General features: G+C 48.1%; 1 protein-coding gene across 5 annotated transcripts in view; it reads left to right on the forward strand.

Moving 5' to 3' along the window:
• The window catches only part of LOC126428408 (protein roadkill), a 326473-nt gene that overhangs the window by 157010 nt on the left and 149738 nt on the right, over positions 1–19725 (forward strand). Inside the window, exon 1 of one of the 5 annotated variants that reach the window (XM_050090327.1) lies at positions 14135–14503. The exons of the other annotated variants lie outside the window; for them this stretch is intronic. Coding sequence (XP_049946284.1) covers positions 14487–14503 — 17 coding nt within the window. The 5' untranslated portion in view covers positions 14135–14486. Of the gene's footprint in view, positions 1–14134; positions 14504–19725 lie in introns of those variants that run through there. 5 annotated transcript variants of the gene reach the window in all.

The raw sequence follows: 19725 nt of genomic DNA on the forward strand, positions 1-19725 counted from the left end.
GTATTTATGTGTGACGTACCACTGGAGACCTTGTAATTAACTAGTGGATTAACTATTTTCAGTTGCTTTGTATAAAATATGGACTAGTAAAATTTACGATGGTTCAGCGAGAATGTCCGCCCTTTTAATGTTGCAGGATTAAGTCCTGTTGTTACGTCCGCGCCGTACCATACCGTCGGAAATCGCGATATGATAGAACGACATATTCGGAATAAAAACAGCCATACATTTCTCTGGGACAAGAGCAGCAGTGTCGTTGCTGCCATCTCGTATGTCGTCTCACATGCGAGCCTAACATCATGTCTGAAGGAAAAAAGACGAAAATAATAAATGAAACCACAGCTGTACTTATTTGTATATTGTGTGTGTTTTAATGTGTGCGAGCGCGCGCGACGTAGTCGCCACGTTGTGGTCGGCAGAACACATCGCGTCTGCGACGCTCGCTGTAATTGGCTGAGTAGACGGCGTGTCGTGTGCTCATACGGCGTAACACAAGCACGCCGCAGTGCAGCGCAATCTCGGTTGCACAGTTCCTCAAGCTATAGGGCCGTATTTGGTCCACTTCATATTTGTGCTTGCTTATTCCGCAAATATGCAGTTTCAATGCTAGAGCGCAATAGAGATTTATCCGGGACGAGTCGTCGTTTTCTTCTCGGTTTGTTAGGCTACAATACCCCAAAGTGCGATACCCATGTATAAAAAATTAACCCACCAGAGTGGCCGATATTTTGCCATTTGGGCTACTACCGAGAGAATTTTGAGGAAAGTATTCAAGGAAACGCAACCGTCGCCGTTTGAGCGACATTTTTGTTGACGAACGCAATTTTTGGCGACATAGGCAAACCCGAGCGTAATTTTATACATTGATTTTAATTTAATGTTATTTGTAATGATGATTACAAATCTGCCACCTTGTGAAATGCTGAAATATTGCAACCCCCAAAGTTATACGAATCTCCAAATAACGATTCGAGTGCTAACATTATAGTGCTAATCCGGCTATTTAGTACATATTTGTAACTTACCATAACCCTACTGAACGAATCGAAATCCGGTAGCCTCCTCGTACTTGTTACAAAATTATCAATAATAAGAGACTATTACAACAGCACGCAGCACAGAAGGAATAAAGGGCAGCACTTGCGGTGAATTAAACAGCCATTAAGAAGTGAAGAGACCGGCAGAACAAGTAAGGCAGCAGTGTGGCGTCGGCTTAGTTACAGATGGCCGATAGCCTCCTAGTGCTATCGATAGCTCGGATCTATGAGTGAGTGGCCTCGTGGGCTGATAGCGGGTCGTACGACAAGTAGTTCGCACGGCTTCCCTGCGGTGTGTGTGTGTGTGTGTGTGTGTGTGTGTGTCGTAGGGCTGTCAGTGCGACACACTTCCCTACCAGACTCTGACCGGCGAGCGCCAGCTCGTTTGCCGACGGATCAGCCATTTATTTTGATTGACCATCGCACGAGTATTGTCGACTAGGAAGGCTTTGTTCCCACAAGTTTTAGCGTCCTACCAGGGCGTTTGGCTCAACCACGTTTCTCGTAAGAGGCCAGCCAGCACATTTCCCTGTGTAGTAATTTTAGCTCTATTCACGATTTCCTTGTGTCGTTGTAACAGTTTCAGCACATTTGACAGATTGTACGTTACCTTAACGGACGTGAGGTGGTGTGTTTGTGAGTGGGACGGAGACACAGGTTGGGAGAGAGAGTGTGTGTGTAGGTGTTCCCGGTAATTTCGCTAATGGGACTGATAGCCCTCGCCTTCGAGCGTCCGTCAGGCGGTCGGTGTGTTATGTGGGGGGACGCAGCGGCTGTCCGGCGCCGTTTGTCCGGTGTGTGCCGTGCTGCTACTGGACTGGCTCGCGCTGCACCCGCCTCCCTGTCCCTGCCGCAGAATTTGGCGCGGTTCCGCTAATCCCCCCCCTCCCCGCCCCCTGTCCTGCGCCGCCACCGCGGGAGTCTGCCGGGCGCCGAGTCGACGCCTTCCCCGAGATCCCCAGTCGAGGAAACAGCCCGGCTCCGCATGATCGTGTGTATATTTAGTGAGCGCCGTTCGTGTGTTCTCCAGGGACTCGCCTCCACAGCCTGCTAGCTGTTCGTGTCTGAAGCAGTGGCCTTAGAGTGCATCTAGTTACGAAGCTTATGTCTGAGGAACTGAGAACCGTCCTTCCAAAGATGCTTTTCCCCACCGGTGTATCTGTAATAGACTAGCAGAAGGCAACGACGGACGCCGGGAGGCTTTGACGAAAGGTTCGCCCCGGACAGCAGGCACTCGCCGAGGAGCAACCCGTGCCCGTCCCTGCCCCTGCCCCCCCCCCCCCCCTGCCCCTGACGAGACAGCGGCTGCCGGGCACGCGGACTTGCCCGCTGCTCCCTCTACACGTCCACATCGGTACTCGGCAAGGTGGCAGGTCGTACTTGGGATACCACTAACTGGTTCACCCCCACCCACCTCTTCGCCCTTCCACTGGCTAATGCCCCGTGCGAAGAGATAGTGTCACTAAGCCTCTAGATACTTTCACCAATTCTCTCTTGAAATTTCAATATTCAAACTTCCCCATCACGCGTGACATCTCACGCGTCTGCAGCGTCTCCCGATGGAGTTAGTTGTGCATCTCAGTAACGCTCTCGCACCAAGTAAAGATACCGTGACGAAATGCGCCGCTCTCGGTTGGATCCTCTTACCTCTCTTCTAACAGACATGATAAGCGTACCAGCCTGATGAACACTAGTCACGAATCCGTCGAACAAGCGCCTCGTAAGCCATTTCCTATTGAGTGTCTTACATACATTTCCTTAACGTCATTACTACGAATCTGAGTCTAGCATCTCCTTTTCCTACTATTACCCTTAACCTTCCTCTGGATAGTTACTTCTACATATTTTACGGAAGGTACTGTTTCCAGCAATTTCTGATCCAAATGGTTGTGAGCACTATGGGGCTTAACTTCTGAGGTCATCAGTCCCCTAGAACTTAGAACTACTTAAACCCAACTAACCTAAGGACATCACACTCATCCATGCCCGAGGCAGGATACGAACCTGCGACAGTAGCGGCCGCGCGGTTCCGGACAGCAGCAGCCGCGCCTAGAACCGATCGGCGACCGCGGCCGGCATTTCTGATCAATAGAGTCGCTATGCAGTAGTGTGTTTCTTTTCTTCTTGTTCTTGTGGGCTCACTCCAAAAACTAGTTTCAACCTACATCCTTCCGAATGTGCTTAATGTATTCACCTGTTTGTCTCCCTCCACGTTTCCCACCATGTTTGAACTGCCCAACCCCGATCTCTCACAATGTGTTGTATCAACCAATATCCCCTTTTCGTCAGGTTCTGCCACAAATTTCTCCACAATTCTATTCAATACCTCCTCATTAGTTACGTGATCTACCCATCTAATCTTGAGCATTCTTCTGTAGCACCACATTTCGAAAGCTTCTATTCTCTTCTTGTCTAGACTGTCTACCATCCATATTTCACTTCCACACATGGCTACACTACAGACAAATACTTTCAGAAACGGCTTCCTGGCACTTAAATCAATACTTGATGTCAACAAATTTCTCTTCTTCAGTGCCATTGCCAGTCTACGTTTTATATCCTCACTACTTCGACCATCATCAGTTATTTTGATCCCCAAATAGCAAAACTCCTTTACTACTTTAAGTGTCTCATTTCGTAATCTTATTCCCTCAGCATCACCTGACTTAATTCGACTACATTCCATTGTCCTCGGTTTGCTTTTGTTGATGTCCATCTTATATCCTCCTTTCGAGACACTGTTCATTCCGTTTAACTGCTGTTCCAGGTCCTTTGCTGTCTCTGACAGAATTACAATGTCGCCGACAAATCGCAGAGTTTTTATTTCTTCTCCGTGCATTTTAATTCCTACTCCGAATTTTTCTTTTGTTTCCTTTACTGCTTGCTTAATATACAGATTGTATAACATCGGGGATAGGCTACAACCTTATCTCACTCCCTTCTCAACCACTGCTTCCCTTTCGTACCCCTCGACTCTTATAACTGCCATCTGTTTTCTGTACAAATTGTAAATAGCCTTTCGCTCCCTGTGTTTTCCCCTGCCACCTTTAGAATTTGAGAGGAAGTATTAGAGTCAACATTGCCTACAGCTTTCTCCAAGTCTACAAATGCTATCAACGTATGTTTATCTGTCCGCAACCTATCTTCTATGAGAAGTATTGCCTCGCGTGTTCTTTACCTATGTCTACACAATATGTTACATTTATATACGTTCAGACGCCGACTGCGACAGACTGCATCATTCGCCAATGCTCTGGAGGCCATTGTGGAAATCCACACTGTCTTCTGCTGTTGCAACTTTCTTACAGACAACCGCATCATCCTCGAAAACTCTTAAAGACCTACCAACGCTTTCCACTACACTATTTGTGTACATTGTAAATTGTAACGCTCTTGTCACACTTGCTTCGGGGTGCTCCGCAAATTAACCTTTACATCTGTCGATTTTGTTTCGTTACGAGCGACGTGTATAGTTTTATCCGCACGGAAATCTCGAACACACACACACACACACACACACACACACACACACCTTGCAGAAGTACAAGATTCCATTTTTTGACTCCTTCATACCGTAGTCGGAAACATTGGACAGCCAGGTTCTGCCAACGAACCTTATGGCGGCTAAACTTTCTGTAGTCATCTCCGAATAGTTCGAACTTTTCACTTTTTTTAAAAAAAATCTGTTTGTTGTACTCTTGGCGCTTTGTCGTCTATTTCAATTTTTAAAAGAGCATACAATTATTTACAGATTTTATTACTACAACTTTTTGCAAGACCCAGTACCAACGGCGCTACAGTTCGCCGAAAAACATTTTGTAGAAATTGGTGCAAAATACCAAGTTTTCGAGCACTTTTTAAGATTGTTTCTTTAGGAGAAATGTCTTACATATTATGTTATACGTTGGAATTGAACTATATGCGGCATGGCGACTATATCGTGCACATTGTGTGCATTACCTACTAGCACTTTGAAGTCAGACAGCGTGAAGTTACTCTTATGAAACAACTTATTCAATCGGATCGAAGAGTTAATTAAAAATTTCGTCTCGATATTGTTCTACTGCCCTGCCAGAAGGAATCTGTGACCAGTACCTTCGTCATCGCGTAATGGCGGAAGGCGCGCGCCGAGCCCCGCCGCGGTGAGTCGAGATTCGGCAGCCGGGTCAAATCCTTCAGGTGGTTCAGCGCTCGTGTGAACAGCAGAAGAGAAGAGCGGATTTGAAGTGTTCTTCCACTTGCAAGAAGTCCAGTGGAGTCGGCTGAGTAAACGCGCCGGAAGTTTTGCGTGAAGAAGAAGATATTATAGAAATTATCGACGAACTGGAGGAGGATGACTCGCTATTGTGACAACAGGATATGTGGTGCGCACTCGATGTGCTTACCCTGATTCTGCTACTCGAGCCATTTCCGGTGACACCGAGGAAGTTGGCCCATCAGAACGTCGGAATTACTCACATAAGGACCTCAAGTGCGCCAAAGGTTGAAGGACACTGTCAGGAGTATTCCCCATCCAGAAGTGGAAGTGGCGTTGGTGGTGAAAAGCTGTAGTAAACGTCAGTGCGTTTTTAGTTATAGTAAAGCTACACGTGTTCCATTTTAATTACTGTACAGTTAGCTACCTATTTCGATTTACCATTATCAGCTAATAATACGTCAGGTTTCTGTCGCTGGCTATTTTATATACGATTCGTATGTGCATGTGCATGAGGGCTAAAATTCCCTGGAGCTCAACTCGGACTAATATTCACGCCACGGACGATGGCAGTACAGTTGGGGTTTGTTCTGCGCACCTACGTCGTGCATTCTCCGGCAGCCAATGAGCGTTGAGCGCGGTTTGAGTGCTTTGGCGTCAGTGGCGCAGCTGGTGTGAGCATTAAACGTGACGGTAGAGAGTTATTCGGTGCGTTTTCATTCCATTCGTCGCGAGTTGTCGTGGCTGAAGTCGCTGACGGGCGACAAATTGTACACGGGCGAGCGAGGGTTGCAGTTTGCACGTATGTGCCTACCGCAGCTGTCGATACGTACCGCCCCTGCTATTGGATGCAGAAAAATGTTATTGAAATAAAATTTGTGGAGAATTTTGCCCTCGTTATAAACGAAACAGACGGCAAGCGCTTGGAGCGTAAAAAACTGACATTTTTTGACAAAACTGAAAATAACCGAAAATCCATCTTTTTTTTATTACAAAACTCGGTTTTCCAACCGTATGCCGGAGAAAAAAATGTTCTACAGTGTGCAGCCAAGTGCAGGTGGTGGCTCATGTCGGTACCAATGGCGTGTGTTCTCTTTGGATCGGAGCAGATTCTGTCTGGTTTCGGGCGGCTAGCGGAAATGGTAAAGACTGCCGGTCTTGGTTGCGAGATTAAGGCGGAGCTCACCATCTGCAGCATCGTCGATGGAACCGACTGTGGTCCTTTGGTGCAGAGCCGAGTGGAGGGTCTGAATCAGAGGCTCAGGCGGTTCTGTGACCGTGTAGGCTGCAGATTCCTTGACTTGGGCCATCGCGTGGTGGTTTTCCGGGTTCTGCTTAATAGGCCAGGAGTCCACTACACACAGGAGGCGGCTACACGGGTAGCGGGGGCTGTGTGGAACGAACTGGGCGGTTTTTTTAGGTCAGAGGGCCTCAGGAAACCACAGAAGGGACGTCCGTCTAAAAGTGGGCAGGTAAAACGCAGTAAGTTAGTTGTAGAAATGTTTGGTATTGTAGTTGTATATTGTCGTAGCTGTGTTGGGAAAGAACCAGAGCTCCAAGCCCTAATAGAAAGCACTGAAGCTCAAATAGTTGTAGATGCAGAGAGCTGGCTAAAGCCGGAAATAAGTTGAGCCGAAATTTTTTCAAACGGTCTAACAGTGTTCAGTAAGGATAGATCAAATACAGTTGGCGGTGGAGTATTTATTGCTGTCAGAGGTACTTTGCCTTGTAGCGAAATTGAAGTGGATAGTTCGTGTGAAATAGTATGGGTAGAGGTTATACCTGACAATCGGACTAAACTATTAATTGGGTCGTTTTACCGACCCCCCTACTTAGAAGATACAGGTGCTGAACAGTCAAGGAAAACTAGAGTCTCATTTCAAATAATTACACCGCTCATATAATTACAGTCGTTGGTGACTTCAATCTACCCTCGATATGCTGGAAGAATTATACGTTTAAAGCCGGCGGCAGGCATAAAACGTCATCCGAAATTGTACTGAATGCTTTCGCAGAAAATTATTTTGAACTATTAGTTTATGAGCCCACTCGAAGCGTAAATGTTTGGAAAATCACACTTGACCTTTTAGCAACAAATAATCCTGGCCAAATAGTATTGTGTCGAATACAGGGATTAGCGACCACAAGGCAGTTGCAGCTAGGCTGAATACCGTAACACTTACAACCATCAAAATGAAACTGGAAGTACAGGGCTATTACAAATGATTGAAGCGATTTCATAAATTCACTGTAGCTCCATTCATTGACATATGGTCACGACACACTACAGATACGTAGAAAAACTCATAAAGTTTTGTTCGGCTGAAGCCGCACTTCAGGTTTCTCCCGCCAGAGCGCTCGAGAGCGCAGTGAGACAAAATGGCGACAGGAGCCGAGAAAACGTATGTCGTGCTTGAAATGCACTCACATCAGTCAGTCATAACAGTGCAACGACACTTCAGGACGAAGTTCAACAAAGATCCACCGACTGCTAACTCCATTCGGCGATGGTATGCGCAGTTTAAAGCTTCTGGATGCCTCTGTAAGGGGATATCAACGGGTCGGCCTGCAGTGAGCGAAGAAACGGTTGAACGCGTGCGGGCAAGTTTCACGCGTAGCCCGCGGATGTCGACGAATAAAGCAAGCAGGGAGCTATACGTACCACAGGATGGTGCTCCACCGCACTTCCATCATGATGTTCGGCATTTCTTAAACAGGAGATTGGAAAACCGATGGATCGGCCGTGGTGGAGATCATGATCAGCAATTCATGTCATGGCCTCCACGCTCTCCCAACTTAACCCCAAGCAATTTCTTTCTGTGGGGTTATGTGAAAGATTCAGTGTTTAAACCTCCTCTACCAAGAAACGTGCCAGAACTGCGAGCTCGCATCAACGATGCTTTCGAACTCATTGATGGGGACATGCTGCGCCGAGTGTGGGAGGAACTTGATTATCGGTTTGATGTCTGCCGAATCACTAAAGGGGCACATATCGAACATTTGTGAATGCCCAAAAAAAACTTTTTGAGTTTTTGTATGTGTGTGCAAAGCATTGTGAAAATATCTCAAATAATAGTTATTGTAGAGCTGTGAAATCGCTTCAATCATTTGTAATAACCCTGTATATCTATTTAAAAAAACTGATAAAAATGTTCTTAACACCTTTTTAAGAGACAGTCTCCACTCCGACCGATCTGATCATGTAAGTGTAGAAAAGTTATGGAATGTTTTCAGATAGATAGTATCGACAGCAATTGAGAGATATATACCGCATAAATTAATAAGTGATGGTACTGATCCCCCATGGTACACAAAACAGGTCAGGTCGTTGATGTAGAACCAACGAAATAAGCATGCCAAATTTAAAAGAACGTAAAAGCCCCAAGGTTCTCCACGTTTTACAGAATTTCGAAATATGACGCGTACTTCAATGCGAGATGCTTTTAATAATTTCCACAACGAAACTCTGTCTGGAAATCTGGCAGAAAACCCAAAGAGATTCTGGTCACACATAAAGCACAGCAGTGGCAAGACGCAATCAATACCTTCACTGCGCGATAACAACGGTGCAATCACTGATGACAGTGCCACTAAAGCGGAGTTATTAAACGCGGTTTTTCTCAACTTCTTCACCAAAGAAGGAGAAGTAAATATTCCTGAATTCCAATCAAGAACAACTGCCATGATGAGAAACATAGAAGTAGGTATCCTTGGTGTAACAAAGCAGCTTCAGTCACTTAATAAAGGCAAGGCCTTCGGTCCAGATTGTATCCCAGTCTAGTTCCTCTCAGAGTATGTTGATAAAATAGCTCCATATTTAGCAATTATATACACCCACTCGCTCACAAAAATATCCGTACCTAAAGACTGGAAAATTGCTCAAGTCACACCAATACCCAAAAAGGGAAGTAGGAGTAATCCGCTGAATTGCATGCCTATATCACTAACGTCTATAAGTAGTCGGGGTTTGGAACGTACACTGTATTCGAACATTATGAAATACCTCGGAGAAAACGATTTATTCACACATAGTCAGCACGGATTCAGAACATACCGTTCTTGTGAAACACAACTAGCTCTTTATACTCATGATGTAATAAGTGCTATCGACGGGGGATGTCAAATTGTTTCCATATTTTTAGATTTCCAGAAGGCTGTAGACACCGTTCCTGACAAGCAGTCTTGTAACCAAACTGCGTGCCTACGGAGTATCGCCTCAGTTTTGCGACTGGATTCTTGATTTCCTGTCAGAAAGGTCACAGTTCATAGTAATAGACGGAAAGTCATCGAGTACAACAGAAGTAATATCCGGCGTTCCCCAAGGAAGTGTTATAAGCCCTGTATTGTTCCTGAGCTACATTAACGACATAGGAGACAATCTGAGTAGCCGTCTCAGATTGTTTGCAGATGATGCTGTCATTTACCGTCTTGTAAAGTCATCAGGTGACCAAAACGACTTGCAAAATGAATTAGATAAGATGTCTGTGTGGTGCGAAAAGTGTGAAGTTATTCACATGAGTACTAAAAGAAATCAGCTACATTTCGATTACACGATAAGTCACAAATCTGAGGGCTGTAAATTCAACTAAATACTTAGGAATTACAATTAGAAATACCGTAAATTGGAACGATCACATAGATAATGGTATGGGTAGAGCAAACCAAAGACTGCGATTCACTGGCAGAACACGTAGAAGGGAACCTCCCCATCGCACCCCCTTCACATTTAGTTATAAGTTGGCACAGTGGATAGGCCTTGAAAAACTGAACACAGATCAATCGAGAAAACAGGAAGAAGTTGTGTGGAACTATGAAGAAATAAGCAAAATATACAAACTGAGTAGTCCATGTGCAAGATAGGCAATATCAAGGATAGTGTGAGCTCAGGAGCGCCGTGGTCCTGTGGTTAGCGTGAGCAGCTGCGGAACGAGAGGTCCTTGGTTCAAGTCTTCCCTCGAGTGAAAAGTTTACTTTCTTTATTTTCGCAAAGTTATGATATGTCCGTTAGTTCATTGACGTCTCTGTTCACTGTAATAAGTTTAGTGTCTGTGTTTTACGACCGCACCGCAAAAGCGTCTACTAATGGCACAGTCGCACGCTTTTGCGGTGCGGTCGCAAAACACAGACACTTGTTACAGTGAACAGAGACGTCAATGAACTAACGGACAGATCATAACTTTGCGAAAATAAAGAAAGTAAACTTTTCACTCGAGGGAAGACTTGAACCAAGGACCTCTCGTTCCGCAGCTGCTCACGCTAAGCACAGGACCACGGCGCTCCTGAGCTCACACTATGCTTGATGTTGCCTATCTTGCACATGGACTACTCAGTTTGTATATTTTGCTTATTTCTTCATACTCCCACACAACTTCTTCCTGTTTTCTCGATTGATCTGTGTTCAGTTTTTCAAGGCCTATTCACTGTGCCAACTTATAACTAAATCTGAGGGGGGTGCGATGGGGAGGTTCCCTTGTTAGAAGGTGCAACAGATCCTACCAAAGAGACTGCTTACACCACGATTGTCCGCCCTATTCTGGAGTATTGCTGTGCACTGTGGGATCCGCATCAGGTGGGACTGACGGATGACGCCGAAAAAGTGCAAAGAAGGGCGGCTCGTTTTGCATTATCGCGAAATAGGGGAGATAGTGAGTGTCACAGACATCATACGTGAATTGGAGTGGCAATCGTTAAAACAAAGGCGTTTCTCATTGCGACGGGATCTTCTCATGAAATTTCAAACACGAGTTTTTTCCTCCAATCCCGGAAACATTCTTTTGGCACCCACGTACATAGGGAGAAATGATCATCACGATAAAATAAGAGAAATCAGGGCTCGCAGAGAGAAATTTAAGTGCTCGTTCTTCCCGCCTGCCGTTCGAGAGTGGAGCGGTAGAGAGACAGCTCGAGGGTGGTTCACTGAACCCTCTGCCAGGCACTTTATTGTGAATAACAGAGTAATCATGTAGGTGTAGAGCTTTTGCAACATGTATCTACTACTCGACTGAACTACTGAAGTTGGGCCGACTCTTTCTGTTCCACACCCGACTGATGTGTACCGACCTGTTACGGATCGTAGTAGCGCTCTTGGTTGCACGGCTGTAGTGGTGGCTACTTGCTGAGGACACCAGGAAACTGGGAAAGTACGCGTGTGCGGTCGAAGCGACAGACACTCTGTTCAAACGAGGACCTGCTGTAGCGAGTCGCAGTGCATTAGGGCTTCCACTGCACATTTCTGGCGCTCACCTCTGCTTCGGCACGTGGATTTGTGTCAGCCAGTAAGGCAGAGGCGAACTTGGGCTTACCGCCTGGCAGGCTCTTCCCGTGGTCACGGGCCCCTTTTCTAAGCGTGTCCACACGATTTAGCGGTGGACGGTAAGTCACGTCCAGTGACGTGTTAACCGTGACGCCACAGCCTGCCCGAAGGTCGTGCGTCCGAGTCGCCAGTGCCTTATCGATTGACACACATGCAGCCGCCACAGAAAGGCGTAGTGGAAGCAGCGACCGACTGGGTTCCCACTGGCTGCGCCACGGCGCACGCACTCGCCTAACTTTCCTCTCGGCGGCCTTCACGCCTTTGCCGACCGTCGTTGCCGGAGCGACATCACAGGTCGCCGGTGCGGCCTCGCTGTTGTCACTGGCGAACCTAGCATCGGGGCTGGCCGGCTGGCTGGCTGGCTGCCGCTCCCTCCGCTAGTCTTAGCCGTTCAGCATCAGGGCTGTTCGTACCAGCGTATCTCAATTGTGAGTGAGTGTCTGCGGCGGTCGAACATGGCTGTTCGCTTGTCTCGCTATTTTCCGCAGCAGTCCACAGATTCCGGTTTTACATCTTCAGACAGCTGTGTACCCAGGCGTCTGGCCCTGTGTTACCCCATTTGAGTTTTGAGTGTATAACGCGAGAGGACGCAGTAATCGGACCGAAGACAACATTTTTGATTCGTAAACACTTTGTTCCGCATCACTCCACAGGTGTCGTTCAGCGGTATGAAACGAGTGCACGAGGTGTGCGCGGCCCTCGGCTGGACGAGACAAAAACACACTACGTCTGCTCGCAGCAGAATCTCCCGGCTACCTACTGGCCGCTGAAGCAGCCGACCAGCTTACCACTGTGCACAAAGAACCCGGGAATGTCCCGAAAGGGAGCAGATTACATCGGACAGTCTGACCTGCCTAGTTTTCCAATTGCCGCTAGAGGGCTCGTACAGTGCCGAGTGAGTTACGGAACTCAACATTTTTTTTTATTGCTAAAGCGTAATATTTGCTTGCGTTAAGGTACGTTTACACTGGGATACATGTATCGCGACATGTATGAGCGACATGTCAATTTGACATGTCGCGATACATCACCTCATACAAAAATTCACGGAACTTGTATGCGGACCCTCGAGCTCATACATGTCGCGTATACATTTTGTATATCGCTTTTTGGCCATATACGCGACATGTATGAGCAACATTTGAAGAACTCGCGCATGCGCAGTACTATCATTTCCTGTCGCCTTGTCGACTGCCGCTTATTTCGACGATTAGCGTATGCGTAGTACCAGGCTCTTTGGCGGCTGTTTTGAAGGTGCCGACTGTCGTTTCGACGTTAATGTATCTGCATAGAATATCAAAAAGTGCCATATGCAACATTATTCTTCGTGTTTGCGAGGCCATTGTGCAAGTTTTATCCCAAGAAGTGAAGGTAAAAGTTTTATATATATATATATCAGAGTATGTAATACATTATATAATTTTTTTCATGCATCTGGCACGTATATCAATGTTTTGCTGTTATTCCGGCGGCCTCGCGTGATAATGTTGACAACGGATGCCGACAATCGTGTGTGAGAGTTGGCATTAGCTATCGTGCGACAATGCAAATGTTTTGTCATGAAATCTTCGTTTTACGAGGAATCCCCAGTGGCTAAAAAACGGATTGTTACTGCCAACTGATCCTCTGGTGGAATCGCTTCCCGAAAGTTTGTGTTGGTTTTGGACACAAGAGGAGCCAAAAGTGATAACAAACCGCGGAAATCCTCCATACTCATCCAAACATAATTTCTAAAATATGCGCCATCCTCTAGCGTTAATTCGCGAGAAACACTCTGTGCCACCATCTACGCTTCCTCCGCCTTTTCTTCTTATCATCTTCCAAAAGAGCAAGTGTATCAGCACATAAAAATGTGAAAACTTCCAAATCGTCGTCGGAAGCTATCGCACAGTGATACATACCAACCAGTGTAAACGCACGCTCATACATGTATGAGGTTGATACTTGTCAACTCATACAAGTCGCGATACATGTCGCAAAGTCGCATATACATGTATCTCATACATGTGCCGATACAAATCGCAGTGTAAACGCACCTTTAGAGCCACGTGTCGTCGTTAATGTCAATTACGACTCCAGTGCACATTCTCTCCAAAATACAAGGTGTTTTTACTGTTAGCTTCGACAGAGTTCAACCAACTTCTTTTTCTAGAAGTAATAAGTTACCTTCGATAGAAGAGCGAGGAAGTGTAGTGCCTTTCGCATAAAATGTGAAAGGTATGAAAACTTAAAAATATAGCACCAACAAAAATGTGTTGCGAAGCTGTAAAACGTGTACTGACACGGCAGTATCTTCGTGAGGAAAAACATTTTGAAACGGGGAATTTAAAGTAAGTGTGTCGTCCCAGTCTCGTAGATCCCTCGCCGTCGGATGTGGCCGCGCGTCAGTTCACGCCCTCGTTGCGCCGTAACCTTAAAACGCGAAAAATAGCCCGCGCGCAACAGGCGCGGCCGGATGCCGGCTAGGGAGTTCGGCGGCGCGCGGTTGGCAACGGCCAAGGTTCGCCGGTTGCGACGCCGGCCGCCAGGGGCGCCGCGGTCGCTCTCTGCGGCCGGGGCCTCGTCCGGCCTTCAGTCCATCCTTGGCGGGGGAGCCGAGCGGACGTTCCAGCCGGAGCAGGGCGGACACAACGGCAGTACATCGCGCACGGGCGCAAACACACACGCACACACAGCAGCAGTGGCGGTCGGATCTCGCACCCACGTGTCGCGTCCTCGTCTCCCCCAGCAGCGCCGGGCCAACTTCCTCCCCCCTCACTAGAGTGCTGTGGCAGTTGTGTCGCGCCGGCCTGCCCACGCGAGTGCGTCCCAAAGTGCGCCGTGCGGAAGTCGGTAACCTCGTCCAGTGATACAGTTCGTCGACCTTTGCCAGCGCAGAGCAGCAGCCGCCGCCATCTGCCGAGGTGCTTCTTGACGCTATGGAGGATAGCGCGTTCCAGTAATGTTCGCGCTGAACAGGTAACTAGTGTTTATTTTAGTTTTCGACCCCTCGCCTTCTGCATAGGAAAGCTAGCTCGAGAGAAGTGCTAGGTCGCGGCCACCGCCGCGTGGCTACGTGCTCGCCATATCGGCTTTAAGCGGCCCGGCAGGTATCCCGTTATCAGCAGATTTGCCGAGGGCGAGCGGAGCTGCGCAGGCGTTGACCGTGAACCGGCGTGCGCACGTCACGTCGCGGAAGGATACTATGAGGGGCAGGCCGCGGAGGAGGGGACGGCGGAGCGCGTGCAGTGCGCAGCCGCGGTGGCTGCAGCCGGCGGTCGCTGGCGGCGGACGTCGGCCAGTGGTGGCCGGAAGTGGCGGGGCGCGGGGTGTCTGCCGCCTCGCTGCTTCCGAGGCTGTCCGTCTCTCCCGTTTGCTGTCTCTGTAAGCCTGGTTACGGCCTCATCGGGGCACAGTTAACGAATTGCTGCTCACCCGCCAGGCATACCCTGCTGCTGTAGCACAGCCCCCCCGTGGTGTTGTACGTTGGTAGTCGTTACTGTTTTTGCGGATTGTTTCGATGCACCTCTCCACGCTCGCTTGCCCTAAGCGAGGCTCAGCATAACCACCGCAACCTGCGTCCGTCGGATGCTGCTCGTTGTACATCATCTCCCTCTGTAGGTATTCTTTCTTAACCCCAAAATTAGCCCCCTTGCCTCGCCATCTAATCCTTGATGCGTCGGCGTGTAAACGCCGACCGTTTGTGCTGTAAAAGTTTTTTTTTGTCTCCAATGTGATTCAGTTCGTCTGAATCTAATCTCCAGCGTGCTCTTGCACCACCTCGTTTCAAAGCCTTTCATCTCTCTTCTCGAATGTTTATCGTCGACGTTTCGTTTCCGTCAGAAATGACCTCCCAGTCCCACTCTGTTTCATCAAAATGTCTCTTTTGGTAACGATTTTGTTGTCTCGTTGCTTGCATACGTGAGTTTGAGTTAATCTTTTCGATAAAACTCTGACCAAGTGCCGAAAGATGAAGCGGTAATAGTGCTTCGAAATCGAGTGCGACCTTAAAAGAGTAAGTAGCTTTTTCTTGCGACACACTAATGCTCCAAATTTTCTTTTACCGGATCTCTGTCGGAGACTTTTCCTCGCTGACTTCTTGCTGCACGGTTTCATTCTTCACTTAGTCCGGCCACCTCGTCCCGTGGAAGTGTTCTGTGATGACTCTTGTCTTACTTTTGTCTCTTCCACTGTCGATGCGTCGCAGCCTGACCGAGCGTTGCCGCGCACACACAAGTTTCCTCGCATCTTTTTGTGTCGTCAGAGTTTATAGCTTATTTTGTCACTTTCACTTCGTAGGAAGTCCATCTGTCTTCACCAATTGTTGATACTATTTCTACTCTGGAACTTCATTTCCTGTTAGTAACGTTTGTCCATCTTCTGAAATCCGATGCCGAACTTTTAAAGTTTAGTAATGCACGTTGTCCAGCTATTAGTTGTGGCACACGTCCCGTCTCATCTAGACCGCGACTCGAAAAAGTGTCAACTACCGGCTTTTCGAGATTCATTTTTTGAGACCTCAAGCTGTCGCTGTTTATATACGTCATTAACAAAATTAGCATCAGCAAATGAGCAAGATGCACTCCGCTGGTATCTAGAATACTTGCCAGTCGATGAACTGAGTGAGGTAGCTGTTGAACGGTATGCTCTTGCCGTGAAAATATGTCCATTTGGTAACTCAGAGGCACGTTGTAAGTTATTGAAACAAGTGCAAAGCCGTGGATGCAGCGCGTCGTCGCCGTAATTACAGTCGACTGATAAAGTGACGTCGGGTGGGGTGTCTGCTTGAGGGTGACGGCGCCGAGCGTTCGCCGCAGACGTCCGTGTGATGCGAGCGACTGCTTCCGGGGGTCGTTGCCGGAGGCCGGCCGTTGTGCGGCACGGTGTTCTTGTGTTTCTCCAGCAGATCGTCGGCCTCTTCTCGCCTGCCGCTGAGAGTCATTTAGCCGTGCGCAGCGCCTGCTTTGTCGTACGACTGAGGTGGTGGTAGTGCTGCGAGCACGTCGGCCTGACTTCACATGCGGATTCGGTTGCTGCCGGTGTGTTTAGTGGTCAGACAGCAAGCGACACGTCCAGCGTAGCAGAGCCTTTATCAATTCTCGATACAGATTGTGCAGGTCCGTGGCTGTCGATGAAAATGCCAGCATAATACAGCGAGCAGTAAACGTACCGCACGCATTTAATTACAAACTCTCGTTGCAGGTTCTCACGCTTACACGTCGACCATTTTTAAGGTGGTCTGCTGTAACTGGAGCGCTGTTGCATGCAAACCGTGACGTCAACACAGTAGCAGTGTGCAAAGTAATCGCGATACGACACGAGGCTGCTGCAGTAGAGAGTGAAGTGAAGTGACACAACGCGATGGCCAGCAGCGTTCGTGGAGGCGGTCAGCATTCGCAGCGTGCTGCGCTGCCGCGTGCGTCGCCCCGGACTTGCTTGCTTCCTTGCACTGCCTCGCTGAGCGTCGCGTCGAGGTGGTTGACCTCTGAGCGACCGCCAGCTGGCTCCTATATATCTCTCTCTCTCTCTCTCTCTCTCTCTGCGTCGCGCGTGTGTGTGTGTCGCCAGACCGCTTCCCCGCACGCACGTGACTCATGCGTTTCCTGGGAGGCTCGCTGCCGTCGCTTCTGCACAGTATGTCTGTCTGCACGTCTTTGAGAAGCCCCCGTCTCGTCGTCTCGCTCTTAGGCACTTGCATTCAACAAACGCACTTCCTCGCTCCATCTCCTACCCGACAGCCTGTTGTACGCTCTAGCTCACTATAGTGCGTTTACAATTGGTCGCGACTTTTGACGTTTGGCTCACCGGAGGGGAGGTGAGGCCGTTGCCCAGGTAGTAGCCGTGGCTGGCGAGCACGCTTTGCCTACCACGCCACCACCGCTTCGGTTCGTAAAGCGCCTTTGTTGCCACACCGTGGATAAACATTACCACGTTCTGTCGCGCAGTATATGCATTTACGTTCGTCATCTTTCGTTCGAGCGTGGTATTTTCTGCCGCTGAAGTTTTATGCCGTCATCAGCTATTAACAAGTGATTTGTGTTGGATTTGTATTAATAAAAACAGTGCACCAAGTCTGAAAACACAAGGAAAGTGGAGGTTCGGGAACACATTCAGTGGCCTTGAAAGTAATGTTCTGCTGCAAAATATTGCTCCGAATTCAACAACAATAATAATGGACATTGCGCTATACCACTCAGTTGTGATGGACAAAGCTACAACAATCCAGTGAATGAAGCGGATATTCTCTCTGGGTACAAAGAAATGTTCCACTAGATAAAGTTGAGCGTAACGTGGATAATGCAAAGTTACTGGAACAAGCCAAAAACGCACGGTACCAGGTGGGCAAATTGGCTGACGCTAAAGGGAGTAGTTTGATCAGGCTTCGTCCGTGTCACGGTAGTTGAAATCCGACTGAGAAGACGCCCAGTGAGGCTAAAATGCTGAATAAAGAAGCCGTTTGATACGTCGCACCAGAGGACAAGTCTGCCGCTGCCAGCCACACAAAGAAGGTACTTGAAGGGGGGTGGATTCACGAAGGACTGTCGCGAGTTTTGAGTAACACGTACCTCCTCTTGTTGCCGTGTTAAAATCTGCTTCTTTTCTCAAAACAGAGCAGAGTCTACAAATATTCATCTCACTGACATTCTAACGCACTTGAAAATGCGACAGAATCATGAAATAGTGCGTTATTAAACTATTAAATTCCTGAGGACAATTCAGTTCAGTAGTTCATGAAACAGCCCAGTCTCAGAATAAAATAACCGCGTAACTTCACTTGTGTTGTCACAAAACTCGCGGCAATTCTGATTTCAGGAACTATCGATGGTCATTAAAAATTACATTTCACCGAAAAAGAAACAGTAGTTGCTCGTTATGAAAGTTTCGCATATTAATCATAAGGAAAAATGCACCGATTTTTCTGTGCTATCATTTATCAAAATATCTGTTGATACCTCGAACGGTTTATTTGAAAAGTGGGGTTTTTAACTATTCATTTCTGGGTTTTTCGCTGGCGCGTGCTTTCATGACGGAGTGGTTTAGATAATTCCATTTTCTGGTTTAGATACATTCAATTTTCTCGAGACAGCAGACAGATCGCTCCAAGTTTAAATAGCAGTTCAGTATGTTTCTACATTTCGTACGAGGCAACATATGACGTAACACGCACGAAATACAGATCCGTAGCGACCCTTATTTTTCACTGCAAAGTTGAAGAATTTCTTGCTGTAACATTGAAATACCACAATAACAATGAGCATTAACGAAATGGTATGCATTTCGTCACGAAGCTGACGAATTAACCTATAAGATGTGCGTGAACCAGATGTTTTTCGCTGTTACTTCCTTTACGGTCGTCTGACAAAGATCTCAGATGGGTGAGCCCGTGCCGCTCGCCGTTCACGCGCCCAGCTCACGCTGGTCAGTACGCCTCCCTCTGCTCATTCCGCGCTGCACTCTCCAAAGTAGCAACTACTTTGAAACGCAGTATGTGTCATCACGAGCTTACAGACACCTGTCAGTGGACGGTACCACGAGTTGTGTCGACACTTGCAGTGAGGTGAGGTGTGCGTCTGACTGGCAGCCCGTGCTTCCTCTAGAGGAGAGGCGGCGACCTGTAGCAGAGCGGAGCAGGGAGGGAGGGAGGCAAGGCGTCTCACCGCTGGCAGCGATACACGGACATTCTTCCAAGTTGCGCATTTAGAGCGTCTGCTGGGTGCGAGAGTTCTCTATTAGAGGTAGGGAACAAGGTTCCTCGACAAATCTACGCATTTTACACGTATAACAGATTATAAAATGCAACGAAAGCAGCAGAGTACGCGAAAATACTCTAACGACACGAGCAAAATAAATGCTATTCATTGCTTGTGTTGAAATGCCAGTAATCGCGAAGTCAACGAACGGTAAGGACGCAGCAGATGTGCGTGTGGTGCCGCGGAGAGCCGTAGGCGACCAGCGCCGTGTGTGCGCTCGGCCGGCTGCTGATGTTTTGTGCCCCGACTGTAGGGACGGCAGCCCAGCCAGCTGTCCTGTCCTGCCCGCATGGCGACAGCTGCCTGCCTGCCTCCCCTCCCGTCCCCCCTCCCCACCCCACCCCTCCCCTTCTCTTCCCCCACTCTTCCTCCCCCCCCCCCCCCACACACACACACACAACAGCGAGCTAGCGAGCGGCAGGGGAGTGCAGACTAGCTTCCGCTTTGCGC

This window comes from Schistocerca serialis, chromosome 12, assembly GCF_023864345.2.
Source record: "Schistocerca serialis cubense isolate TAMUIC-IGC-003099 chromosome 12, iqSchSeri2.2, whole genome shotgun sequence".
NCBI lineage: Eukaryota > Metazoa > Arthropoda > Insecta > Orthoptera > Acrididae > Schistocerca > Schistocerca serialis.